The 26,410-nt window shown below is 40.5% G+C and overlaps 11 protein-coding genes across 11 annotated transcripts; 4 read left to right on the forward strand and 7 right to left on the reverse strand.

Annotated features, from left to right (window-relative positions):
• Nucleotides 1-7: 7 nt before the first annotated feature.
• Nucleotides 8-2,893, reverse strand: IFH1 (Ifh1p; the record flags this gene model as incomplete). The annotated part of the gene is made up of 1 exon (XM_018134474.1): nucleotides 8-2,893. One exon carries the CDS (start codon nucleotides 2,891-2,893, stop codon nucleotides 8-10), a length of 2,886 nt encoding a protein of 961 aa, XP_017989963.1.
• Nucleotides 2,894-3,492: 599 nt separating this feature from the next.
• On the reverse strand, nucleotides 3,493-5,469 carry GTB1 (Gtb1p; the record flags this gene model as incomplete). The annotated part of the gene is made up of 1 exon (XM_018134475.1): nucleotides 3,493-5,469. One exon carries the CDS (start codon nucleotides 5,467-5,469, stop codon nucleotides 3,493-3,495), a length of 1,977 nt encoding a protein of 658 aa, XP_017989964.1.
• Nucleotides 5,470-6,269: 800 nt separating this feature from the next.
• Nucleotides 6,270-7,730, forward strand: MFB1 (Mfb1p; the record flags this gene model as incomplete). Its single annotated transcript, XM_018134476.1, has 1 exon — nucleotides 6,270-7,730. One exon carries the CDS (start codon nucleotides 6,270-6,272, stop codon nucleotides 7,728-7,730), a length of 1,461 nt encoding a protein of 486 aa, XP_017989965.1.
• Nucleotides 7,731-8,058: 328 nt separating this feature from the next.
• Nucleotides 8,059-9,258, forward strand: BUR2 (Bur2p; the record flags this gene model as incomplete). The annotated part of the gene is made up of 1 exon (XM_018134477.1): nucleotides 8,059-9,258. One exon carries the CDS (start codon nucleotides 8,059-8,061, stop codon nucleotides 9,256-9,258), a length of 1,200 nt encoding a protein of 399 aa, XP_017989966.1.
• Nucleotides 9,259-9,488: 230 nt separating this feature from the next.
• On the forward strand, nucleotides 9,489-10,916 carry SPR28 (septin SPR28; the record flags this gene model as incomplete). The annotated part of the gene is made up of 1 exon (XM_018134478.1): nucleotides 9,489-10,916. One exon carries the CDS (start codon nucleotides 9,489-9,491, stop codon nucleotides 10,914-10,916), a length of 1,428 nt encoding a protein of 475 aa, XP_017989967.1.
• Nucleotides 10,917-11,006: 90 nt separating this feature from the next.
• ADY4 (Ady4p) lies at nucleotides 11,007-12,194 on the reverse strand (the record flags this gene model as incomplete). Its single annotated transcript, XM_018134479.1, has 1 exon — nucleotides 11,007-12,194. One exon carries the CDS (start codon nucleotides 12,192-12,194, stop codon nucleotides 11,007-11,009), a length of 1,188 nt encoding a protein of 395 aa, XP_017989968.1.
• Nucleotides 12,195-12,612: 418 nt separating this feature from the next.
• On the forward strand, nucleotides 12,613-15,189 carry RAD9 (chromatin-binding protein RAD9; the record flags this gene model as incomplete). Its single annotated transcript, XM_018134480.1, has 1 exon — nucleotides 12,613-15,189. One exon carries the CDS (start codon nucleotides 12,613-12,615, stop codon nucleotides 15,187-15,189), a length of 2,577 nt encoding a protein of 858 aa, XP_017989969.1.
• A 168-nt stretch (nucleotides 15,190-15,357) lies between these two features.
• ADR1 (DNA-binding transcription factor ADR1) lies at nucleotides 15,358-18,864 on the reverse strand (the record flags this gene model as incomplete). The annotated part of the gene is made up of 1 exon (XM_018134481.1): nucleotides 15,358-18,864. One exon carries the CDS (start codon nucleotides 18,862-18,864, stop codon nucleotides 15,358-15,360), a length of 3,507 nt encoding a protein of 1,168 aa, XP_017989970.1.
• A 1,045-nt stretch (nucleotides 18,865-19,909) lies between these two features.
• AHA1 (Aha1p) lies at nucleotides 19,910-20,968 on the reverse strand (the record flags this gene model as incomplete). The annotated part of the gene is made up of 1 exon (XM_018134482.1): nucleotides 19,910-20,968. The coding sequence occupies one exon, from the start codon at nucleotides 20,966-20,968 to the stop codon at nucleotides 19,910-19,912; it is 1,059 nt and encodes a 352-aa protein (XP_017989971.1).
• A 184-nt stretch (nucleotides 20,969-21,152) lies between these two features.
• On the reverse strand, nucleotides 21,153-23,723 carry UPC2 (Upc2p; the record flags this gene model as incomplete). Its single annotated transcript, XM_018134483.1, has 1 exon — nucleotides 21,153-23,723. The coding sequence occupies one exon, from the start codon at nucleotides 23,721-23,723 to the stop codon at nucleotides 21,153-21,155; it is 2,571 nt and encodes an 856-aa protein (XP_017989972.1).
• Nucleotides 23,724-24,360: 637 nt separating this feature from the next.
• TCP1 (chaperonin-containing T-complex alpha subunit TCP1) lies at nucleotides 24,361-26,040 on the reverse strand (the record flags this gene model as incomplete). Its single annotated transcript, XM_018134484.1, has 1 exon — nucleotides 24,361-26,040. The coding sequence occupies one exon, from the start codon at nucleotides 26,038-26,040 to the stop codon at nucleotides 24,361-24,363; it is 1,680 nt and encodes a 559-aa protein (XP_017989973.1).
• Between the last annotated feature and the right edge of the window lie 370 nt (nucleotides 26,041-26,410).

Genomic DNA, 26,410 nt, shown 5'->3' on the forward strand with positions numbered 1-26,410 from the left:
TCCATGTTCACTGAAGAACTTTACTGAATTCTATCATATGCCCATTGTTAGAATTCCCGATCATTTCATCCAAATCAGCTAATGCACTTTCACTAAATAACCCACTTTTTGTAAACCTCAGGTTTCCAGCAGCGGCTTCTGCTAGAGAATGTCTTCTTCTCATTGCGGTGATTGAGTTTGTTGGATCATTGCTTTCAGCACATGAAATTGGAGCAGTTAGCGAAGCTAACATATCAATATCATTTGAATCCGTGATGTACAATTCACTACCATGACTTGCCGCAGTTAATATCCCATCGTCATCTACTAATAACTGGTTAATTTCATCCATATCTGTTGGTTTCCCGGGAGATTTCGGAGTATTTGGCGATGCTAGTGTACCTTGTAAGGGACCATCAGAGCCCAGGATAGGGAGATTGCCGTTCTGATCTACTTCCCCATCACCCAAGGTAACCTTGCCAGACATTAAGCTTGCGGAATCGACTTCATCGCCTTTTAAGGCCCTCTCCTTCTCATCCAGTGCACGTTTACGTTTCAGTTTTAAAAGCTTTTTTCGTTTACGCAATTTACGCCGTTTCTCCTGTTTCTTTTGTTGCAGTTCTTTCATCCTATCTATCTTTCTTCTCGTTCTTTCACTACCAACGTATCCGATAGGAAATTTCCTTGCCGAAAAAATGGGTAATGTATATTCTTCATCCTCATAGACGTTTATGCCCTTATTACGAAATGCTGAGAGAGGTACCTTTGGTTTATTCTCGTAATTACCGAAGTTTAGAACTTGACTTTCATCATCATCTAGTTCACTCATATTCAACAGGTCGTTTATAGTCAATTTGGGCTCGCCATCGGATTTCACGTCGCTATTCGATACCACTGGCATATTTTCAACAATATGAGGCTGTTGGTTTTGAGCTTCTAACAGTTGCTGATGTTCCTGAATTAACGGTAATAATGATTTTGTCGACAAACCGTCGATAATGCTGAATGGTTTGGTATCTGCCTTCCATGTACCCAACCGAGGTGGTTTTAGACCTACAGTGTTTGCACTCACCACTTCTTTAGCTTTGCTACCAATTTTTCTTGTCCTAGAATTATGAGGAGGGAGAGTTTCATCTTCATCAGTGGATTCATTGTCCATATAGACGACGTCCTCCACACTGTTGTCAGAAACATTTGAAGGATGTCTGATAAGATCCATGCTTTTCCCGCTACTTTCCCTGTCAGAAGAAGAACCGTACTGGAAGTAAAAAGCGTCAGGATCTAAATCGTCTATATCGATGAAAATATGAGACATGCTGACATCATCATCATCTTCGATATCGCTTGCGCCAGTAATATCAATATCTTCATCATCAACCTCTATGCTATCGTCATCTTCATCTTCGGTTGGCATATGGGCAATATCGAGCAAAATGTTTTCATATTCCTCTTCTGCAGATGAGTTTTCATAGAAATTCTTAGCCGCATTTAATCGCCTGATTGCAGAATCAATTCCAATATTCCCCGGAGCGTTGCTTTCACCGTCCGAATTGAAAAAGAGACCAAACACGTAGTCGTCAGAGCCTATATCTGGAGTAGCAGAACGTTCTTTCTCAATAAGTTTCGGTCTTCGAAGACGTTCCACACGTTCAGCAAGTTTTTTCTTCTTTAATTCTTGTCTCCTCCTCTTCTCATCATTGAGAATGAGCGGCAGCGATACGCTTAATGAAAGGGGCTGCTCTCGATTATCACTGTAATATAGATTAGCAAACTTGGGATCCTCATAAAAAGGCATGTCAAAATCACTCATAATTTCGTCATCATAGTCGTCATCATCCCCATCAGGATCATCTTTCACTGTATTATTCCTTGCTGCATCCTCATCTACATTTTCCTCATTATCCACCGGATCATCACCCTCCTCATGTATACTACCATCAAACGATATGTCATCATCATTTTCTAGTTGCTGCATCATGTTTTGTTCCTCCTCCTCCAGTATAGCCATGTCATCATCTCCTGTCTCCAATCCTGTATCCATGCCAGTAACATTTTCTGCATCTTCCTCTAATGTCTTAAAGTATGCGTCCTGATCAAAGTCGTACTCAGATTCCTCTGTTTCAGATATTTGGGGTACTCCCAAATGATCAACGCTTGTTGATTCAGATGCAACAGTCTTTCCGCCAGATTTCCTTTCCTTCTCATAAACTTCCTCTCCCAAATCCTCATCACTTTCATCCTGAGAAAGATAACCATCACCCTTACCTCCAAATTGAATTCCATCTCCTTTTTTGAAATTGAAGGAAAGAGCATTGTCGTCATTCTTAGAAGAATCGGAAGGAAAATCATCATCAAGCGGAGTCTTCTCTCGATTTGTTCTATAAGATGCAACAGCCGCATACCCGGCAGGGTACTTCCCTGCTACTCTACCCGAGGCTTTTATCGACTCTCTATGCAGTTTCATGGCGTTTAACGCCTTTAATGCCCTTTTCTTTCGCTCCGCTGTAAGTCGAACGAAGTCAACATCGTCATCTGAACTGCTCATAGAACTGGATTCATCGTCATCTTCATCATCATCGTCCCCATTCGTATCATGGCTCTTCACGTAACTAGAAGAATCAGTACGTTCCGAATCGTTGTTTGAATCTGCTGCGGTATCTTGTATCAGTCGACCACTTTTCCCTCTACCAACCGGTCGTTTTCCGTTCTTATATATCCGCTTTCGCTGTTCATCACCTTCCGATACATTCGACAAGGACGATTCATCACTGGAATAAATCAAACTAAACCTTCTTGGCCTTGAATTCAATTTCACATCCATCAATTTCGCTGGTAATTTACTCGATATACTTGAATTGTCGGCATTCCCCGACGAATCCACAGCACCCCTTTTAGCACCCTTCCCAACTACCATAAAGATTTAACTAATCTTATCAAATTGTTTCAACTTCCTCACTAATAACCTTATCAAAAGTAGCCAACTGTTAAGTTATTATCTCCCAATAATCTAATATCCTTTTAATATTAAGCTTTAATACCCAAATTTATCAAACTCACAAATATGATAATCTCTTGAAAAGTTACTTTTCTTATGCGCAATCGATTAAGTCTTGCTCGAGACCGATTTAAATAATTCAGTATATGCACAATTGATCCAGCAGTTGAACAGCACTAGTTATTGGAGGAATAATCTAGGTTAACAGTTGGATCTTAGTAGTTTATAATATTATATTTTAAAAAGTCTGCGCATCTTGCCAATAAAAATTTTCTATTAAAATTTCTTTTTTCTGTCATCGCTTACATAAAGCTCATCGGGTCACAATATATTACTGAAGAAAAGTAACTTTGGTAGGCGAATATTGACGTTTGGAAAACTTGTTATGCACAACTTGGGCGGCCATTGGTACCCATAAGGGTTTAGACAGAGTTTGGACTTAAATGGAGAACTTTCGGGTTGATATGTGTAACCGCTATATATACATGTATGATAATTTCACACAAATCCCGCTATGGTTACAAGTTCAATGGTGGTGCTTTGTAGTTGAAGTTTAAGTTGCACCCGAGGGGACTTGAAAGTAGAACTGTATAAGTGCACCGGGAAAGTTCATTTACTGTTATAATTTTGGATTCGTTTCCGCAGAGGAAGTGAACAGTTGCGGACCTTCTTGGTCCGTTCCAGCAGGGTTTTCCATTTTTGAAAGTAAGAACCAGTCCGTTGTGGACGTCCATTAAGTTTCCTATTACGTCCGGTTGTGGGGTGGTCGAGGAGGCATTTAGGAGGTTTGAGATGAGGTTATCGTGGCGATAGTTGGCGCGAAGATGTTGGAGGTAGTATTCGTTTGCCGCAGGCACGTCAGTGTGGAAGGAAGAGTAACTACCTATTAGCACTCTTTCGTAGCTTTCATCACTTGTCTGTATGATAGTACCTCTCTCGAGTACTGGGCAGACGGAGTATTCAAATTCGTCGAGCTTTTTGGTAATACAGGAGTCGTCGAGATGCTCACCAAATTTCAAGATTTGGTTCTTTAGAATAGAAAGCTGGCCGCTACTTTCGTTTGCTATTTCTACTTCTCTGCGCAGTTTTTGGAGCCTTGTCATTGCAGAATTCCTCTCATCCGTGAGCTTTTCTATAGTAGATTTCAAGCTGTCAATCTGTTCCTTTAAGGGGTCGTTGTTCGAGTGGAAGAACATCTGCTTTAAGGGTGCGAGGATGCCCCATATATCGCTGCCGGGATGTTGATCCGGATTTTCGATAGAGGGAGCTTCTTTGATAACCAAATGTCCAATTTGTGTTAAGTTGTCGAACAGATCTTTTGGCTTTTCTACGTTGTTTAGCGAACCTTCATATTTATGCAAGTAGTTGTCGTATGACTCAATTGCGATGTTGACTGCAGGATCGCGGATACCAGCAGTCTGGCTGGCTTTGATATTGTCCATGAGGCCTTGCAAATAATGCAAAGCTTTCAGTAGCTCATCCTTGGTCTCATATTTAGACAAAAGCATTGCCCTGGCAACATGGTACTTACCGATAATGTCCTTTGCTTTGGCATCTGTCTGCTTATTAACAAATGTAGCAAACAGCTCATCCTTAAAGTAGTCCTTTAGCTGCTGATGCTGCAAGTCGTCCAAACTAGAACTAAAACTGTGCTCTTGCCCATGATTTTCCATATAGTTTTCGAACTTGTTGATATTTGCATTCACATCAGTGTTCTTTAGCTGTGAATTATAGTGTGTGGCCAACGTAAGCATTATTTGGCGCAAATCTTGGTAGGCTGCAGACAAACGTGAGTGAGATGAAAATATCTCATCGATTGATGTTACCAGTCCTTCAACATTTAAGTTCTTGAATTTCGCTATAACTGGGTCTGACGTTTCCAGCTTTGAACGATACAACTCCTCAACATCGGTAAGAAGCAAGCCGTGTTTCTCAATTTGCTCGTCAAAAGAAAGCAAACTGTTATTGAGTCTGCTAATCTCCTCATCCTTATCGACACTACCGTTAAAGGAAGTGATCGAACGCATTATACGAACTCCCTCTTCAACGTTTGAAAGTTCTTCCTTCATCATTGCCTTATAATCTTCAGCCAAGGCTTCACAAGTTGCACCCCGCATCCAAGGCTCACGCTCATATTCATCAGAACAATCACAGCAGTCACAAATACCGTCACTGACCTTATAGCCCTCGATAGTTTTGGATATAAAGCCTTTGTTTTCGCAGTAAAAACGGGTCCGGCCTCCACATGCACTTGTTCCAGGCTCATCAGAGCCATCAGGACAGTCACAGTAGTCATCATTAATCTGATCTATGTTCAAAACTATCGAAGAATCGTTCAAGCAATGCCAATGCGTGGGATCTCCGGGAATCGGTTCATATAAGTGCTGGTCCGGTGGCGAAACGCCCCTAACAGCCAGCTTAGTAGCCATGGTGCCAAAAGCCAGTACTAAAAGACAAATCACGCTAGATGGTTTATAATATTGATCCAATTTCATTTATAGAATAGAATATTTGCACTTTTTGCGCGTTAAATGCCAGCTCTACTCATTCGATTGTCGTGTTAACCATTATATTACTTTCCTCTCTTTCAGTAATGATTAAAAAAAAGAAACTACATAATGCACGAAAGGATTCCGATACTGAAGCCAAGCATAAAGTACCAGTATATAGTCGTATAATCGGTACGCCTGACTATGAGCCTTTGCCAAGCAGTCACGTGACAAACCACACGTTGTCACAACCACGTGACCAAAATTATATACGCGACCATCACATGACCAGGGGGCTCGAAACGGAAAAACAATAACACAAAGAAACCCTTAAACATGTAAGCGATGAGATGACCGTATGTACTTCGATAGGACCTTAGTTATTAGTCCAAGGGCGTCTAAAACTACTCAATCCAAGTTATAAAGACTTGAAGGGGGTCCCTACATACTAATTGGATCATTCGAATCATTTACTGAAAATTAGGTGCTCAAAAGGCAAAAAACTTTGCGCTTGTTATTTCACTACCTAAGAACGTCACTAAATTTAAAGAATACTGGATAAAAATCGTCACAAGTCCCTTCGTCTGAAGCTTAAGCAGTAATTGAGTCGAATAAATTGTATCAGAAAGGTTACTTCATCCTTCGCCAAATACGTTGAAGAAAGGCGTAGAACTACGGGAAAAGTTTCTGCGCGAGATAAAGAGAAATAGAAAGTTTGCTAGTGTATGCAAACTGTATACGAAACGAACAAAGAAAGGTGTCTAAAAGAAGTTGCTGCTTACCACTGGAGTTAGTTTCATGCAGGGATGGGAGAGTTTCAATCTTTGGATCAGCTACCGTTGAATATAATATTTCAAATTCTCACGTACTTGAGTATACAAGACCTGCGGAATGTTTCACAAACGTGTAAGACTTTGAGGGTACTCTGTAATGAGAGCATTGCCTACAATAAATATATGAAAGATCCAGCTTGCGGGAACCAGTGGTCAGGAGGGTTTATCCATCATTTGTTGGCTATGTACAACGATGAGGGGTTACTGTGTTGTTTTCCTAGCAAAAGAGCTACTAGTGAGACATTGAGATATGTACAAAGTTGTATGCGGTTAGGATCACTGAGGTTAATCACTATGTTGGGTAGTCTGAGGCCTGGTTCACAATCATCTGTAAAAAGAGCTGGTGGTTATTTTATTTCGTTAGACGCGGGCGACGACGACAATGAATCCTACAAATTTGGAGGAGACATTACGTACTTCAGTGAGCAAGAATTCCAATGTTATGAAAGTATAGAGGATGCATCAGCAGAACCAGGCGATCAAGAAGATTTGGAAGCTAATGGATTAAGAAGGGCTAAGGATACAGATATGGATATGGAACCGGAAACGTGCAGGAGCAGTAGTACAGCTCCCCCAATACCTAGTCTTCTGTTTAAAACCAGCCTAAAAAAAATGGGTATGACAAACGGGTTCTACCAACCAGCTTATCTAACTGCCTTTCCTAGTAAACTATTCAAGGAGCTGCGACAGAGAGAAGCGGTTACCGAGGGTAATTCAATAGACGGAGAGATGAGCAGTGATTTAAGACAGCCTGCTACAATTAAGGGTACTCCTTCGAAAAGGGGAACTCGTCGCTTCAAACTTGGACAGAACGGAGAAGAAGACAATTTCCTCGGAGATGACGAACATGAAACTGACGCTGACGAAGAAGATGACAGACACAGGCTGACACCATCCTCAAGAATGCCCGCTAACTTTAACGTCTCACCCCGTTCCTCGAATGGCGGCTCGGACAACTCTATATTCTCCGACCTCAAACTTACGGACTCAGAACACAGAGCGTGGACAATGGGCTTTGAATTAGACCCGCTATCAGACTCCACTAATGAACTTGACTCTGGGTCCTCCAGAAGCTTCCTGAAGAAGTTGCAAAATCCAATGCGCGTTAGAGAAAAGGCTGTATTATTCGATATGTTACTCAACAAAGAGGATAAGCCTGCTCCTCCTAAAGCCCCTGCTTCAGGAGAAGGTACTAAGCGCAAACTAAGGGATAATTACATGCGAGAGATTGATCGCCATAACTCCAAGCCAGCATTAACTGCTCGAACAATTGCTGTATTTGACAACGAAAAGTGCTTAAAGGGAAGGTATGAAGATCTATGGCAGCAAAAAGAAGCCACAGACACTGATTCCACTCCCACGATACGACGCAAGAGAAAACAACTTAAAGCATTTGTGACTGATGGCAATAAGATTTGTTACGAGAGAATTTAATCTCGAGGCTGATAGCGCGCAGAGCTACAAGGACCAAACAAGATGGACAATTCTTCAATTATACAGTTATAGATACACCTAGATTGAAAAGCAAAAACCATCTATTTATTTAACTTGGAATAATTGGTTTGTAATATTAAAGCCTAATAATGAAATAAGTCACTTCTTAAAAAATACAACATGGTTACCCGGCCTCACAGTTTTTTTTATCTTTCAACATTCCATAACATGAAAGACCTTTTATAGTTGTAACTGTAGAGTAGCTATACGGAATGTTTAGTTTATAAATTGATAGCTTATCGTGCGGTTTTAAGAGTTAATCACTAGTATGGGCGATAACGTTACGCATGATTCAGGTGCCGAAAAGGCGAAAGAAAATTCTTCAAATTTAGAGACTGACGCTACAAAGGCATCTGCTACTACAGAATCTGGCTTCAATTTGCGAAAATTATGGCCTGATATTATCAAAATACCTAGTAATAGATGGGTTTTCTCATGTAAAGAGATTGTTGATAGACTTGGGACTGATCCAAAGACTGCTCATCTTACTAAGAAGAAAATGGAAAAATGCTTGATGTACTTCTATATGTTAAAGAAGAACCTTCGACTATATGACCACACTTATACTGCTGCGTGCATTTTGTTTTTCCGATATTGGTACATGTATGAACTACCTTCCTCAATGCCTGATTGCATCCATTTGGCCCAGGCGATACTTGCTACCGCTTGTAAGGCCATGGAGAACAACAGACCGCTTGATATGTACGTGAAAGCTACCTGTGAATTTATGATGAAAGATATGTTACAGCAGCGTGGAAGGCAGAACATGGATAAGTTGAAGTGGGATGTCCGGGACAAATTGGTTAAGTTTGAGAAACAGCTTCTCTGCCAATTTGGCTTTGATCTAGACCTACAAAACCCCAAGGAGCTAATCGAGGAGATTTTTAGCGGATTTTATAGGTACAACCGAGATGATAAGATGGATGAAGAGTTTAAGAGGGTCTTTCCAAAAATACTGCTTGAAGCAAGGACTTTTATTATTCAGGCGGGCACACAACCTGTATCGCTGCTGTGCGATGGCTTCACATTTACCGCTCTGGCGATTATATATGCTGGATTACAGTACCTGCGAAATGAAGATAAGAACTTCAAGTTTCCTAAAAACTTTTTCAGTGAACGGTTTCCAGTTAGACTTACGAGTTCTATGATTGTGGACTTATTCACTGATTATAGAATACTGGAGGACAACTTCTTCGACCTGAAGAGTAACAAGGGTGATAAGCTGGAAGTAAAAGTAGATGAAATTGAGAAGCTAATAGACGAGGATGAACAAGAGGATCTACCGAACATTGTTGATCCTTATGATTATGAAATTATTAAGAATGGGGAGTGTAAACAGGAATTCTTAGATCATACAGAATCCAAACTTCGGGAGCTACACGACAAAATTGTTAATGATAGTGGTAAAAAGAGACCAGTTACTGAAGAGGGCCTCACAAAAAACGATACAAAGAGGATGAAAGTTTGATTTGTATTGTAAGGGGTTTTTTCTTCAGAACTTCAATTTAATCATTACGACATTGTGTCCAACGGAGTGTCAGCGTCGCGCGCTCCTATAGAAGAAACTTACTGCATAGTCACAAAAGTAATATATAACAATGAAACATGGCCTAAAGCATTTTCCAATAGTTTCTACAACATCGGTAACTTCTTTTAGTCGCAGAATACAAGTAACTGCAAACAATCTAATCAACAATCATGGCTTCTCAAGAACCAAGACATACTTACCAGGTGTTAAGCTCCGAAGAAATTCGTCGGCGTAAGAATGCCAAGAGGGGCATTCAGTTTTGCATTATGGTTATCGGCGAAACTGGTAGTGGTAAAACTACTTTCCTAAACAATTTGTGTAATAGACAAATCTTTGTGGAAGACGAACCAATAGATCCAAGTAAGGCTCATATGAACCCAGGATTGGAAATATTTACTCATCAAGTTCAACTTCATGAAGAAAACTCTACTCCAATCAGCTTAGACATTATTTTAGCTCCAGGGCTTGGCGATAACATTGATAACTCAAGAATTCCAGGCCAAGTAGTAAAATACTTGGAGACGCAATTTGATTCGGTGTTAAATGAAGAGATTAGAATTAAAAGAAACACCAGAATCATGGACACTAGGCCTCATGCATGCTTATATTTTATTAGAGCTACCTCCAGAGGATTGAGAGAGTTTGATACTCAATTGATGAAGGAGCTATGCACTAAGGTTAATATTATTCCGATAATCAGCAAAGCTGATCTTTTCACTGAACAAGAATTAGTGTTGAATAAAAAATTGATCATGAGGGATATCAAGGCAAACAATATAAAGATCTATGATTTTGCCAACGATAAGTTGGAGGATACCTTGGTTCCTATTGATGATAATCCCGTTAACATCGAGAAATATGATACTGAGAAGGGTACTACTGGCTTCAATACATATGGTAGATCAGTCATCGACGATTCTAACTATGTGAATGAGGTTAACTCTGCTACTAGGATTCAGGATATGTTGCCATTCGCCATTGTTAGCAGTAATAAAAAGAAGCAATATCCAAACGGTGAAGTCTACCACGTCAGAGAGTATCCATGGGGCGATGTGAGAATTGAAGACCGTACTCATTCCGATTTCGTTTATTTGAAGAGTATATTACTAGGCTCTCATTTGCAGGACTTGAAGGATACAACTCATGATGTCTTGTATGAAAATTATAGAACTGAGAAATTGATGTCTAGAAACCCAACAGTTTCAGCAGACAATGGGGGACAAGACTCAACCATGATGAGCTTCACACTCAACGGGGATGATGTTTCCAGTGTAAACAATGCAATGAATAATGCAGCTCTTAACTTGAATCATAATAGTCTATATAGCGTGAGCCATTCCAGAGGTATTAATGTTCATGAAGAAGAGGAACATGATTTCAGCCCTGTCAATAATATTGGACATGATGACAGTGGCCATAATGGTCATAACATGCCTAATAGTCATGGTCACGGCAGCAGATCACAATCTAGTGCATTTACAAACGATTACGCTGGCATGGAAGACTTCCAACTTAAAAGCCAACTCCAGAAAGCTAGAGGGCAGAGTTACGCCGCAGACGTGGACTATATTAACCAAGAAAAAGGACTAGCTATTTAAATAGACGATATATTATGCATTACGCAATCATCGCTATTGAAATAGGAATAATTATATCGATGCAGTAGCATTAATATATAACATTACAGCCTATAGTGTATTTAATAATCGAGCTAAGTGATCTGGAACTCCACCTTGATGTTCTATGTAGCATTGTTCCCAAAACTTCACAAATTCAAAGCTTTCTAGATTAGTACCCTCATCGACTTTACTATCTACAAACCGAGTTTTGTTACTTGCTTTTAATTTTAGTGATGTCATGAATAAGCTATACGTATGAACTTCCTGCTTCTCGGGCTCCTTCTTAGATCCACTTTCAACCAACACAACCTCATCAGTAGAAGGCATCACGAGTACCAGTGGAGAAGACGACTTTTTAACATTGGATTTTTGCCAGTATGTAACGACCTGCCTGATAAGTTCAAGACAGTGCATCGTCAATTTGACATTGGCACATCTCATTTGCTTTGGATCAGGATCAAAGGACTTTGATTTCATCTTGAAGTGCTTCAATGCCTCATAGAAAAAGTGCAAATGTGCAATATCCACTCCTCCGAACAAAAACAAGCCTGTTAATACCTTTTGTAAGCTCAAAACAACAGTAGTGTCATCTCCAGTAAGTGATAATGTAGCAGCTAGTATATACTTCCTGATCATTGAACCTAAATGCTGTTTATTCGGCTTCACAGCATAGGAAGGGGCATCTGAACCATGCTGAAACGGTGTTAAGGTCCCAGTTAAGATGGCCATTGTCTCATATGTCCCCCCAAATGTGAAGAACAACTGGCTCATCATAAATTGATCATTCAAAGACCTATATGCCATATCGTACGAAAAAGTACATTCCAAGATATTTGTGAGAAGGCCTTCAACCAAGTCCAACCTGCTATTCTTAACCTTCGCCATAGGGTTCTTCGGCACATGAGCCTGAGGATCCAATATCAACGATTGCAACGCATACAAAGATAAAGATCGCTCATAATGCAAAGATGAAACAATATGAGAATTCATAAGCTGCGAGTATTTCCGCAGCTCATGGATCACCTGCAATATCCATCGGAACCCTTGAAAAGCAAGGTTGTAGTGTCCTTCACAAAACTCTACGTACACCATCACGCTTTTTATCATAATAATATGATTCACCTCGTATTCAGAAGAAGCTAGTTTCTTCGTTAAATACTTCGGCTCAAAATCCGTATCCGGGATATAAACCATAGTATCGTTAATTCTTCGAGATAGCTCTATCTTATCGATTTTTAATAGCCTGGGCAAACACATCACTATTTGAAACCATGTGAACCATGGATCTTGATACTCGACGCCTTCATTCCAGTTATAATCCCATTCCTGCATCAAAGTCACATAATCTTTGGTTTGCACGTTTTGAAGGTCAGAAAGAAGGAAGGGTCCTTAACGACTGTGTGTTAGATGACTGAACATAGTAAAACATAAGCTTTTAAAAAAGATATCTCGCTCCTAGCACGTTTACCTACCATCCATAGTGGAAGACTGATCCTATACGAAATGACACAAGGGCTTTAACTCTTGTTATTTTCTCTATTTTGCAATAACTTGTTGTGAGCATTAGAATGTCATAAATGGCATTTTTAAAACACAAAGTAGTAATTTCATATCCACCTTTAGGAATGCAAATTGCTACTGAAGGGAAACGATATATATCGCATAATTGGTAGCTATGGATAGCGATCTTTCGGATTATGGCTCCCTTGATGACACTGAGAGTTGTGTTGGTGAATTAAACGTTGCAGACCGTGATTTACAGGTGACATCGCTGGAAGTACGATGTAATACTAAAACACCTGACTTGGATCGCGTCAAGAAGCTGTTGAGAGGATCTAATGAAGGTATTCGTGGACTTATTGATACTTGTGTTGAAGATACTCCGTTGTCGCAAAGGAAAGATGTTACAGATGACTCTTGTTACGCGGGAAAAAGCGGTTTGGAGACACAATCGGTATCAGGAACTGTGTTAGTTGGATCAGGGTCTCCTCTTGGGTTTGCAACTGCCGAAATTAGATCCCAAAGCTTGCAGCTGACGGTACCAGATGATATTAGTGTGCCTACTGGTAGCAACGATATTTTGAATGAAAGCGATGAGTGGTTGAGAAGGGACAAGAGTGGATTGGAGGCGTCTACTCAGGTAATAAATTCTCCTAGCGATAGTATTCTGGGTACCGATCCTTATATAATGTCTGCTGTGAAGGACAGAGGTGATATAGTGGGAACTGCTACACAGATAATAGTGTCGCCTGCTGTTGAAGCGAATAGAACTACGGCGATGGGCTCTGATAGCCGAAAAGTACCAGCAATTCATGGAGAAGAATCACGACAAGAGCCCAAGATATTCTTACATTTTTCGAAGAAGTGGGGGAATACTGTATCCCCAAGCAAGGTTAGGAACCGGAGGTCGCCATTGTCACAGTGTGAAGAGATCTCTGGAACACGAGTATTAGACCGTAGTATTAATGGCGATGAAGAAGAGTTGAATGTATATAGCGATTGTTCTGTGAGTCAGGATTTATCGGAAATGGTCGAAACTGGGACTGCTACTCAACAGAACTATAAAGATAGCATTGCTATATCTACTCCCCCAGCTACGGCACCAAACCTCGTTACCAATAACGTTTCTGAAAGCCTGTACATAGAATCCCAGGATGCAGCTCCTCCTAAAAACAAGCGGCAGCTGCAAGTTGCAGCTGAAAGCTATCAAGATATCTCTGATGGGCTTGAAACAACTTCGTCTCATGACTACGATACGCGAAAGAAACCAAAAGCTTCAGAAGATCAACCGATTATTTATAGGGACATTCGATTCTTAACTAAAGAGCATATTAAACATAGTGACTCCGCGTGGTGCTATTCTTCAAACTTTGAATATTATCCTGCCAAGATATTAGATTCTTATATTAACAGAGATGTCTCTCTCGTGTTGTTTCGACAAGGTGAATATGAGGTAAAAGATAGCGATATACACTATCTTGATATTAGAGTAGGTGAGGAAGTACAATTGGACCAAAAAGATTATTATGTTGAAGCTCTGGAAAATAAAGAGCAACATCCGATCAACTGTATACGAGGTTATGATACTGTTCACCTAAAACCAGTACTACGCAACGGAAGAATCGGTAAACGAACTATTATTAGGCCATTGATGGATATCAAACTGAGTTGTGAGCAATGGGCTCGAAGGGCAAGAATAATACTGGATGAAGGATCACAGAACCGAGCTAAGGCTTTCCAGTATCTCAAAACACCAATACGGCGATCGAAAGGCACTAATCTTTTGAGTGATTCTCCAAAGCGTTCTCTGACAGCATCGCCTATAAAAACGAATAGAACAGATTTTTACCGTAGTGAGAACATTTCCCAGCATAAAGCGCAATCAGAGGATTCAGTGAAGAACTTAGAACTAAATTTGGCTGCAGCTTGTAACGCCAGCCCAACTAAAAAAGTTTTCTCAAGCTGCCTGTTTGTAATTACTGGTATTGATGGAAAATACGCCGAGAAGATTACCAATATAATTGAATCCCAGGGCGGCACAGTTATTTCTCGCTTCTCTGACTATTTAAAACGCAAAAACAGTCAAATGGTTTGGACAAAGACAGAATTCGGAAGTTATAAATTTGCTTGTCTGGTTACTGAAACGCATAAAAGAACGCAGCGCTATCTCGAAGCACTGGTGCTTGGATGGCCTACGTTGCACTGGAAATTTATTCATCGTTGCATTGATAATGGAGGCATAACCTTGGAAACTTCTATATTCCCTTTCTTGTTACCTGCAGGAGAAAGCCACCGGCTATCAACTAATTCAATTCAGAAAACTGGCACCATAAAATCTGCTAACATTTCAAGGTTCTTTATGAATTTATGCCAAAATATTACCCTGAAAAATCAATTGGATACCTTTAATGTCAGACAACTAATTGGCTTTGATGTAATTATTGTGGGACATTCTGACACTGACGAATTTGTGGAATTCGTGTTTGCATGTTTCAGGGCAAACAACTTGCTGAAGTTCAATACTACTGATGAAATGTCCACTGCCTTAAATCAAACAAACCAAAATATTGACAGCGGGAAGTTATTGATATATGTTAATTACACCGATACTACTAAGAGCGAACGGGCAAAATCAGAAATCAGTGCATTGTTAAAAGAACACAAAACCAGGAATCATTTATATCAGGTTTACGTCAAAACGCGTGAGTGGTTAATTCAAACAATAATCAGTGAAGATTGCGGGTGGTCCTAAACATTAATAGAGCTTTTAACATAGATATATTGTCATTAAACGTCAAAAAGTATTAGTATACTTCATATGTGTGGGGATTAAATAATTAAATCAAATATATACGAACTTTTTTTAAACGGTAATTGATACAACAACTAAGATGTTATCTCGACAATTAAATGCGAAGTTTCATTGCTCAGCCAGGTATCCGTTAAAAAATGATCCTGCCCGCACAGAGATATCATCTCCCATTAACGATATAGATTTTTCATGTTCATCATCATCACCCAATGATTCCTGGCTCAAATGTAAACGTTCCAATTTTTGAAAGTTATCTGACAAACCTTTCAAAAACAACGAATGAATACAGGAATCATTGGCATGCAAATATATGCACTTAGCAATCAATATGTATTTTTCTGCTAAGTGATACCGTTCAGCAAAAGTCTGGTTCGCTTTCTTTCCAGTACGGCTCGATTCATGGTGACATTTTAGTAGATTTAAAGATGAGGCTGTTGGCTTAGGAGACAACACGCTGTTATTGGAGGGTATTGTATTTGAAAGAGGGGCTGAACTAAACGCAAATTCATTAGAAACATTTTTTGGCATCGACAAGAAATTTGTGTCGTTAAAAGAATACACTAACACGTTGTTGATCAGCTTCTCTAATTGTCCAACGTTAATATGCTCACCATTGGATATCTGTGTGTTGCCATTGCTGTGAATATGCGTATTATTCAAATCCCTATTAGGAACTGAATTGTTAGAAACTAGTGGTGCTTCGGCAACATAATCCTTGTACAAATCAGTAGTAGAGTTCTCCTTCCATAGGCCTAGCAGTTCAGAATCAGTATCCAAGAATTTTGCAAACTCCAGTGGATAAAAATTCGATAATGCTGGGATCAGAAAATTACTAGCAAGCTTCTTCAGCTCTGTGTATATACACAGTAATTTGAAGTTTGGAGTGCTTTCAAAATCCATGATAAACTTGATAACCACCACAAAATTAAAATAGTAATACTGCAAATTAAGGACCGAAATTCGCGAGGTATCTAATTTAGGTGGATTCCCTCCCCGTACTATCGACGCAAGGTTCTGAATAGAAAAGTTAAGCGCAACAAGGAAATCCGTTATTAACTTGTAAGAACCACTGGACAAAACGTTAAACTTTTTGGAATCAAGATACGTTGCATACATGTCTTCAATGCATCGCTTACCTAACTGCCATCCATAACTGCGATCCATAGATTTCAAGAAAATCATACACATCAGGCTGTTCTTTAGGATGATTGCATCCTGAGACAATGTCTTTGTTGAATCCACGTGGAACAAAGAGTCAGCTGCAGGCATAGTGTTGTCACTATCAAGCGACATAGGTGTAGAACTCGGACCACCTGTAGTAGGATTGTTACTAAAATAATGTAAATTTATTTCCAACTTCTTGGTATCAATTTTGGTCAGAAAAATGTGAAGTGAGGAAGATAAATTATTGTACTCATAAAATAGCATAGATTGCGCCAGAAACTCCGGAATCCGATGCGCTCCAAGCGTACTGAACGTAAAAGTTTGCTGGAATTTTCCTAAAGTCATTGTATTCTTTTTGGCATTAATAACTTTACTTGGAGCTAGAACAACTATTGAGTCCTCTTGAAAATCAAGGCTAGCTAGATTCCAAGTACTTTCATCATCAGGAATTATAATTGAATCTAAATCCGCTTCATTGAGAAAAAACGACGAGTGGATATTGTAAAACGATTTTAAGGACTGGCATAAATTATAGCAAAATAACGTAGTCCTGACCTTTGACTCTAACATAATATACTCGGCGGGGGAATTGAAGTGTGGCGGTTTGGTAAAAGAACTAATTTCTGGTATCAGGTTCTTTTTGATCATAGTACAAACAGCACCTACCTGTTTTAGAAGTGTATCCGAAACGCTGTCGGATACTCCTTCCCAGGCTTCAGTAAACAGCGAGTATAGCACGCTCAACATCAGAGACTGTGTTAGCCATAAACTGGAAGTCGTAATTTTTGAAGCACTTCTGGTTTCTAGGAATACATGTAGCACTCTCCTGGAAATTTCGTACATTCGAGAAGTGTTCAATGATATTGACTGCACAACCTCCATTCCATATGATTTCAGGTACATGGAACCCATGGTGGCCGACAATAAAGGAAGACAGAGGATATTTGCGCACTGCATCGCGTAGTCATCAGCTTGGGCAGCATTTTCTGTACTGCCATAGATGTAGCCTCGGAAGGACTCCAAATCTGATTGCCACAACTGCGGGTGGATGAAGGGATAGTGTGATGCAAAGTGGTTGATAAATAGTGACAGGTAAAGATTTAGTTCCTTGCAGGAAGGAAGGGTCACGCTTGAAGCAGTGGACATGCCGGGTTTGATACAATAGAGCGAATAATACTCAAGTGCTGTAGAACACATTAACCGCAATTCATGGGTAAAGAAATTGCAGCTAATGATATCCGAATATTGGGAGTGTCTCTCATTGGCAGGGACAGTAGCACGCGTAATAGTGCTAGAAGCATCTGGATCCACAATGCCATAAAAGGATGAACCTGTGCGCATAAAGTTTTCAAATGTAGACATGATCTCTGTTGCGCTCATGTTACTATCATGCGGAGGCACCTCCGAGCCACCCTCTCCATTAGTAGGTAGAAACTTAAACTCATTCGCAGCACTCAGCACGGATACCTCCCTTGAGTTGGGAGATTCCTTAGCGTTCGCCATCGATGAAGCAGTCCAGCTACAATCCCATTCCATAGGCACCGATAATGACGATGGCGCAGCCCCCTTGGAACCCAACGGAGCGGGCTTCTTGCCAGGCTGTGGAGTAGATGCACCGTTGTTAAAGAGAGATTTCATTTTGGCTGCCTGCCACGACATCGCTGACCCCTGTTTACCAGCAGCAAGTGTCCCGTTTGATGAAGTAGATGACGTAGAAGTAGAACCGGTAATCCTTACAGCCTCTAAGGAAGACATGTTATTTAAGTCCGAAACCCACCCATTAGCCTCCGCAGGCGCCATTGAAGACGATTCCTTTGTCAGATCCACCGGTAATAGTTGTGGAGTAGAAAACTGTACCTTGTCTGCATCGTCTGCATAGTCACCGGAAATAGCTGCTGATGCATAGTTTTCACCACTTTGCGCAGAAAATGATACCCTGCGTTTTGACGTTCTACGACTCCCTGGAAATTCCAACATTGCAGCCGCAGCTGAAGCTGCATTAGATCCATTTTTAGAACTAGCCAGCGATGTCGAATTTGACCCTTCCGGCGTCGTGGGTATTGCAGTGACTGATCTGCGTTTCTTCCCCACAATATCGGACCTTTTCCGAGGCGAGTCCTTCTTCAGAAGTAGCTCACCACAGCTCCCCCCATGTAACTTATTAGCATGCCGCAATAATAAGTCCCTCCTGCTAAATCTCTTGTCACAGATCCCACATATATACGGCTTTTCATTGGTATGGGAGCGCTTATGACGAATTAGATGTTCTTGTCGCGCGAATGCTCTAGTGCAAACACTACAAACAAATAAACGGGGTTTTCCACTGGGTGTAACACCATTAAGTCGTAAGTTCTCCGGTAGTTGCGCAAACCGTTTATTGATCTTAGAGTTCATATTATTCGACGTGGTAATAATCCCACCGTTATCAGTTGTAGTGAACGGTAGTTCCATTTTCTGAGACTATTAAACTAGATACAAGTAATGCGAGCACGAAATAGCAGCGGGAGGTTTTAGTGATAAAGGTTGTTTTTTCGGAGGACAAGTATATAACACAAGGTTGAAATGAATTTTAAGGAGAAAAGGATTCACTTTGAAAGAGGAATAAAAGAAAAAATTTTGATTAACTTTTAACAAACTCGCTATTTTGTAATGATTTTTTTTTATATTTCTATAGTTTCTCTGAAAGTTAATACTTTATTTCCAACTTTATTATCTTACTCGTTGCTACTATTGTTACGTTTTATTTACTCCTTGAAAGCAGGAATAAAAATACTTTTTTATTTATTATGTTTTTTTAAATCTTATGGGTTCCTTTCTACTAGGATATCTTACTGCATACATGTCTACCGTAGTGTGGTTTGCGTTTAATACTCTATGTAACCTTGTGTTCGTAAATGTTTGAAGTAATTCTAGACTGGAAAAGTGTTGATACAAAAGCGCTATCGTCTCCGTTTATTACATAATCCAAATGTGTGGAGATAAGGATATTTTCTGGATACGAGTAATGCTGGTAATTGTTATCTGTGGGTACACATGGCCGTAGGACTCAAAAAATAAAAAAGCAAGCAACAAAAAGAATCGCGGTAACAATAGCATTCTGTCAGATTGTGCAGATATGGTGGATGCTAAATGCATATGCGTTTGGGATCGTTCTGAGACAGAGATCGTTCTGATACAAAATTTGATTGGTAGTATATAATATGGTACCTGTTTACGACGAGGCGTTGCTTTTTCGTATAGCTCCTGTTGACTAAACGTAGTCACTCAGGAGCTTAGGTTGACCAGAGTGCTACCAGAAAATACCGGAGTCAACATTTTGAACCCCAGATAGCGTTGATAATGATTACAGGTACTGCAGGAAAAACTATAATAGATTACAGGAACAAGCTTTAGCCGATAACCGAAAGAGGGTTTCGGTCAAATGGAACCTTGGTGTCGCCAGCGGTTAGCCGTTCACGTGCATCATAACCATTGTTTTATGACTTTTCGGTTCCGCTTACAATACTGAGCCAAAGCCGAAAGTCAACTTGACTGATCTGACGTAAAATTCCTCAAAGTTATCGCGAACCACGTCTTCCTGCCCTATTGGGATACCATTCCATGATACGACCATTTTGGTTTCGTTATACTGCCGACTCTCGTGGAAATCAATACGCATGTGGCTGATTTGTGATGCGTTCCAAGAATTTAAGCGCCACTCGAAATCGAGTGAGCGAGGTTCGTCACAGTTTTTTAGGGTTACCGTCACATTACCGCCAAACAGGTGCATCTTGTCGCCTACTTTTAGAAGAGCGGCTGAGTCGCCTTCAAATCTTGGTGGTGATCTTGTCCAGGCTGAGATTCTTTGTTTGTCGATGTAGGTGCGGTAAAGTTCTGTAGCAGGAACGTTAAATGCAGGTTCTAAATGAATCGTTGTAGTGTTGCTAACCACGGATTTTGCGATGGGGGCGGTCTTTGTAGAAGCAGCTGGTGGAGTTGCGGGCTTGGAATTAGGTTTAGTGGCATTAGATGATGTATTATTGTTGTTGCTGTTGGGAATATTCTGGAAAGATGACTTTTGGTTGGCCTTCGTAAATGTAGATTTCACTTGGTCTTCAGGGACCTGAATATCATTACCATGTTCGGAAAGTAGTTCGCCACCGAATTTACTGAACGCATCCCTTAGTTTTGGGATTAGGTTTTCACGAATGAACGGCTTGAGGGGGCTCAGAGAGCTTGTCTCCTGGTAGATTGATATGTCGAACTGGTAGTCCTCTGGGTCTGAATCGAACGCAACCTCTGGGATCGTGATGGATCCCTCGCATTGAGTCCCGTCTGACACGTGACCTTTGAATGAGAGGGCAATTTTCAAATCAAACAAAGATATGACCTTGCCCTTACGTTGGTTCACTTCACAGTCGCCTTCTACACTGTTAACATTCGCGATGTAAGCGTACAGAGGATCGTTTTCGCTTCCGGCGGATAAACCCGTGAGTTTATTCTGAAAGTACTTTTTAGCCCAGTCAATACAGTTTTTGTCTACCCAGTGCCAATTGTTTGGATTGTGAACGACCATTGTTTCTTTTGTACCGTAATTGTGATTATTGAGTGCTTATTGAGTGGTTTTGGGGGGGGTAGTTTTGTTTGGTGGTAAAGTTCTGTTTCTTATAGTTTGCATAGTACTTGTCGTAAGGTTCTAGAGCATTCCACGAAAAGTCTAAAATAAAGTATACGAGACATGATCTAAACAAAATATCATTTCATACGAGCTCCGTGAAGTTCATAGTAGTCATTGAAGGCAGGCCACCACCTAGGAAGTCGAGCATCATATGCATGCCGCCTCCGCTATATTCATCTACATCCTGAGGAAGGGCTTGCGACATGCCCTCCAAAAACCAGACTCTGTCTTTAACTTCCGTAGCGTAGCTGTGTAGCAATGTATAGTAGCTTCTCATTATGCGCATGGCGCCTAAATCGCCAGTCATAAGAAGGGCGAGAAAGGTTTTATCTAGTAAAGCAGGAAAGGCGAAAACCCGCAGCATGAACCCTGATCTATCCTTCTCACGATGTAGTTTATCCAAATAAGCTAATGTTATGAGGTATGGGGAGTCTATCTCTACTGGGTATAGGTCTGCAATGCTGTCGTCAAAGCACACGAGGTCACTAATCGTGCCATTTTCGCTGTTAATTACGTCGCCCAGATCACTTAGATCGACGTTAATAAGATTGTAGAACCTGGAACTTGGTGTTAAAGGCCACACAGCTGTAAGAATGGTGGCTGCGCCTTTCACATGAAATATCCAAGCAGACGGCAGCATGGTATCACTAGACATTGAAGTCTGATTTGGAGGGGCGGCGTTGGCGAGCGAATCCATAATTAGAATGAGTGCACTGGCGACGAGTGCATCTGTGTTTTCTTCACAAATCTGTAGCACCGCCTCCCGAAGTAGTTTCAGAGATTCTAGTCGATGCGACGAGACAAAAGGCTCAAGGCCTGCTTCAGAGCGGGATAGATGAGTTGCACTAAAGGCCAAAAGTGCATGCATGAGAAAAGGGTATTGAAATGCAAGTTCTGGAATTTCACCTGACCATATGTGTTGTTCACTGATACCAGCAGATATAATTGTAGGCCAGACGTTTTTACAGTAGTGGTGAAACAATTTCACATCCACTAGATTCAACGTGCTGTGTTGACTGAATTCAATAATATTCGCAAAAGAAGGTAGATTAATGAATGCCGTTGTAGGTAATTCTTCTCCTTCCATAGAATTGGTTCGGCCCCGTTTATTAGGATTATTAGAATCGGAGTTACATTCACGATTGCCAATGCCGGTAGCTAAAACACTCGCGGAAACTGGAGGGACTGTAGCTGCTAGATTATTAAGATTTCCTTTAGTGGCAGCTTTACCAATAGGTGACATTGGAGGGGGAAGAGGAGTTATAGTTGGATTGTTGATTAAATTGCAAGATGTAGCCCCATTTTGAGTAATTGGTGACATTGGCGGTGGCAACGGTGCAATTGTTGGATTATTTAATAAGCCTTGGGCCCCTGGCCCAGAATTTAATGCTGTTAATACACCCACGCCATTGTGATTCTTTTCTGAGCTTGAATGCCTGGGTAGCCGTCTTCGTACCTGAGGTAACGACTCCTGCGTTGATGGCGGCACGAGTTGATGTTGTCTTTGTCCAGCTTGCGCAGCTGCTTGATTAGATTGTTTCTGTGCCCCGTCATGCATGTCATTTGGTTGTACTTGCATAGGCGGTAATGATGAACAAGAGGCAGACGGCGAAGTTATATCCCCATTAGATGATTCTGAAGATCGCGAAGAAGCTTCTTCTCGTCGAGCAAGTCTTTCTTTATGCTCCGAACCCGATGTAGTAGAATGTGAAACCGAAGCTCCGCAGATCGAATTTGACAATGTTGATTGATCCTTCGTACATAGCTGCTTGACACTAAGCAACTCTGGATAATCGTATTGCACATTACCAATATTATTTAGAGCAATTGTGTTATTATTTTGTTTCAAGCTCTTGGATAGTGAGGAACTCAGATCTAACTGTCCTGGGGATTGAGCAATCTGCTGAAGCAGTGTGGATGTTACCTTGCTATTAGAAAAGAAAGTGCCAATGCTATTGCTAACATTCATGTTGGCTGCTTGTATCGGTGTCGGACAGCTCGAAAGGTCAAACGCATTGAACTTGTCTGAACCACTTAATGTCATAAGTTGAGGCAACAAATGTGGTTGCATCTGCAACTGCTGCTGAAGTTGTTGAGTGCTTGAAGCGATAAATAAATGCGGAAGTAGAGTAGAATCTGACGTTGTGTTTGGAGAACAAGGGTTTATTGCAGTATCAGTCCTTCCCTCCGAATGCGTAACTACCGAAGACATATCATTACTTTCCGCTTCAATATCCTTATCGCTAGCGTCTTTAGCCTCACCTCTAGCTGTGACATATTTAATAACAGTCTCCATATCTTCATTTTTCTTCTTCCTAGGTTTAGCTGGAGTGTATGTACAGCCTAGGTTCATCTTCAAGCACTTTTGACATGAAGGTTTTCCTTCATCGCACTTAACTCTCCTCCGCTTGCAGTTATCGCATCCATTTTTAGACTTGTTATGGAACTTCCTTTTACCAGTCGCTGTTTTACTAACTCTTTTACCATCAATCTCAAGCAACTCTACTACTTTTTGGATTCGTCGACGAGTTTTACCGTCTGTAGCTTCTAAATCATTTGAAAAATCTGAAATGTGTCTAGAAAGTGGTTTCATATTATTAGAAGCTCGGATTTCATGTTCTTCATGCGCAGAATCAAATGTCGAAGTAGTCATTCTCTAGTAATGTTAAAAACGTTCGCCAATAAACATTAACACAACGGTATAGCCGCCAATACACTAACAAAAATCTCGTTTAACAAATTCTAGTTTTTAGCCTGGAAGTAACAATATAAGATCTTAATATTCTGATTCTATTTAGCACTTGTAAATTTACCTTTTTGGCACGAATCAGTACCTGGCCAAAATCTTAGGCAACAAACAACAAATAAAAAACCTTATTCCGTAAGATATGGGCTGTAATTTCTCAAGCGGCTCTAAGACGCTATATAGTGGATTAACTGTTACCTTACTTTATCTGAGGGAAGCTGGGAGCCATGAGCGTGCTTTATCTCAGCTTAGTATACGATCCGTCCGTCGTTTAGGAAAATCTCAGGGCCTTAAGCAGCATTCGGAATTAAACGACCACCTGACTCCATAAGGAATTTAAGATTCTATCATATGGCATCACATCATTTGTCAGATAAAATAGATTTTCTAATATGCTTACGCCTCGATTTACGTAGCGGTTTGCTACCTATTTTAAAGACCAATTCAAAGTGTTTTGGCTGTTACTTTATAATATTATTATAAGGCTATATATATACAGTTTTAGTTTGCTTATTCCTGGTATCGACATATTTCCGTCGCGAAACTAGTGGCCATGAGGGTCTTCTTTTGGAGGTTCTGGGTCAACCGTGATCATGGTGTCAATTCTTAGAATAGCAATACAAGCCTCGAGTGCAGACTTCAAGGATTTAACCTTACTGATTGTTGGTTCTAAAACACCGGCACTTAACTCGTCGACAATTTTGCCTTTAATTAAATCTAGACCATAGTTCTTGTATTTTTTCTTCTTGAGATCGTTAGGCCTGGCTTGCTGGCTTGCAGAGTGGTATGATCTAAGTTTTGCAATGAGATCACTGGAATCTTTGGCTGCGTTAACCGCAAGAGTCTTTGGAATAACAAGAAGGGCAGCCGCGAATTCTGCGATTGCCATTTGTTCTCTGGAACCAACCGTTGTTGCAAAGTTATCCAGGTATATGTTTAGGGCGGCTTCTACGCACCCACCTCCAGGAACAACATGTCCGCTCTCTAGAGTTCTCTTGGTAACACTTAGAGCGTCGTGCAATGAACGTTCCATTTCGTCTAGAGAGTAGTCGTTAGGACCACGCAAGATTATTGAGGAAGAGGAATGCTTTGACGTTCCCTTGATGAGAATACATTCATCGTCTGAGAATTTAGCTTGAACAACTTCCTGACAGGTACCTAGGTACCCTGCCTCAAAAGTTTCCTCACCTTCCAAATTAACCATTGAGCTAATTAATTGGGCTCCAGTTGCACGTGCAATCCTTCTTAGGTCCTCCTTCTTACAACGTCTAATAGCCATTACTTTGGCCTCAACAAATGCCTTTAGGCAAAGATCGTCAATGCCCTTTGTAGTTAGAACAACCTTGGCACCAGCATCAATGATCTTCTTAATGCGCTCAAGCACCATGCCCGATTCACGTTTCCTGATCTCTTCCAATTGATCTGGATCATCAATGTTAATTTGAACACCCATGGCCATTCTAGCTTTTTGCAGGTTTATATCCAAACATGCAATTTTAACGTTGCCACCGGTAATTTGTTTTGGCATAGCCGCAGAAGCTACAGTACAGTTCAAAGCATAACCTTGTACTAAAACAGACTCTTTAGCGGACTTACCATGAGCCTTTAGGATATTCACAGCTTTAACAGGGTATTTGGTTTCACCCTTATTGTTTTGGGTTTTCACAGCCAACAATGCGTCTACAACCATATTGCTGAAGAATTCGGAATCGGAACCAATAATTTTAGAAGACATACTAGTCTTAGCAATGCTAACAAGGGTCGCTTTTCCTAAAGTATCAACAGGCTGCGATAGCACTTCGTCAATGTAGCGGATGGCTTCTCTTAGTGCCACCTTAAACCCAGTAATAATTGTAGTAGGATGAATCTTATTCTTAACTAACTCGTTAGCTCTTTTCAATAATTCTGATGCTATAATAACTACACTAGTCGTTCCATCGCCAACCTCACGGTCTTGTTGTTGAGCTAAATCCACTAAAATTTTACCCGCTGGGTGTTGAACATCCAACAAAGATAGAATTGTCGCACCATCATTAGTAACCGTAAAGTCACCAATGTCATCCACAAGCATCTTATCCAAACCTACAGGTCCTAATGATGATTTAACCACATTTGCCACCGCTAATGCTGCTAACACATTTTGGTTACGAATGTCATCACCAGAGACCTTCTCACCGCCTAAAAATAAAGTATCCGAACGTTGATTATTATATACCTGAGCCATTCTTGGATAATCTTCTGCTATTAGGGCCTAAGTATTTGTTCTGCAAATTTGCCACCCTATTGAAGGTTCTTTATTAATGCTTGGAAGACCAAGGTTGTTGACGATTAGATTTTTCAATGGTTACCCGGTTATATGTCTCTCACGTGATTTAAGAAATCTCATACAATAACTAGTAATAAATATAATATTAAGTAAATAATTGCGTATTGACGTCTTGTTATAGGCCGATCCACTGCTATTCGTGGTTTAAGGTTTAATTGCATATGAATATATTAATATAAGTGCTGAACCATTCTGATCACGTGGTTGCGCTATTGCAACGTTTCGCGGTTAACTGTCTACGAAACAGCTACCTGCAGCTTTAAAGTAT

This window comes from Eremothecium sinecaudum, chromosome VIII, assembly GCF_001548555.1.
Source record: "Eremothecium sinecaudum strain ATCC 58844 chromosome VIII, complete sequence".
Taxonomy (NCBI): Eukaryota; Fungi; Ascomycota; class Saccharomycetes; order Saccharomycetales; family Saccharomycetaceae; genus Eremothecium; species Eremothecium sinecaudum.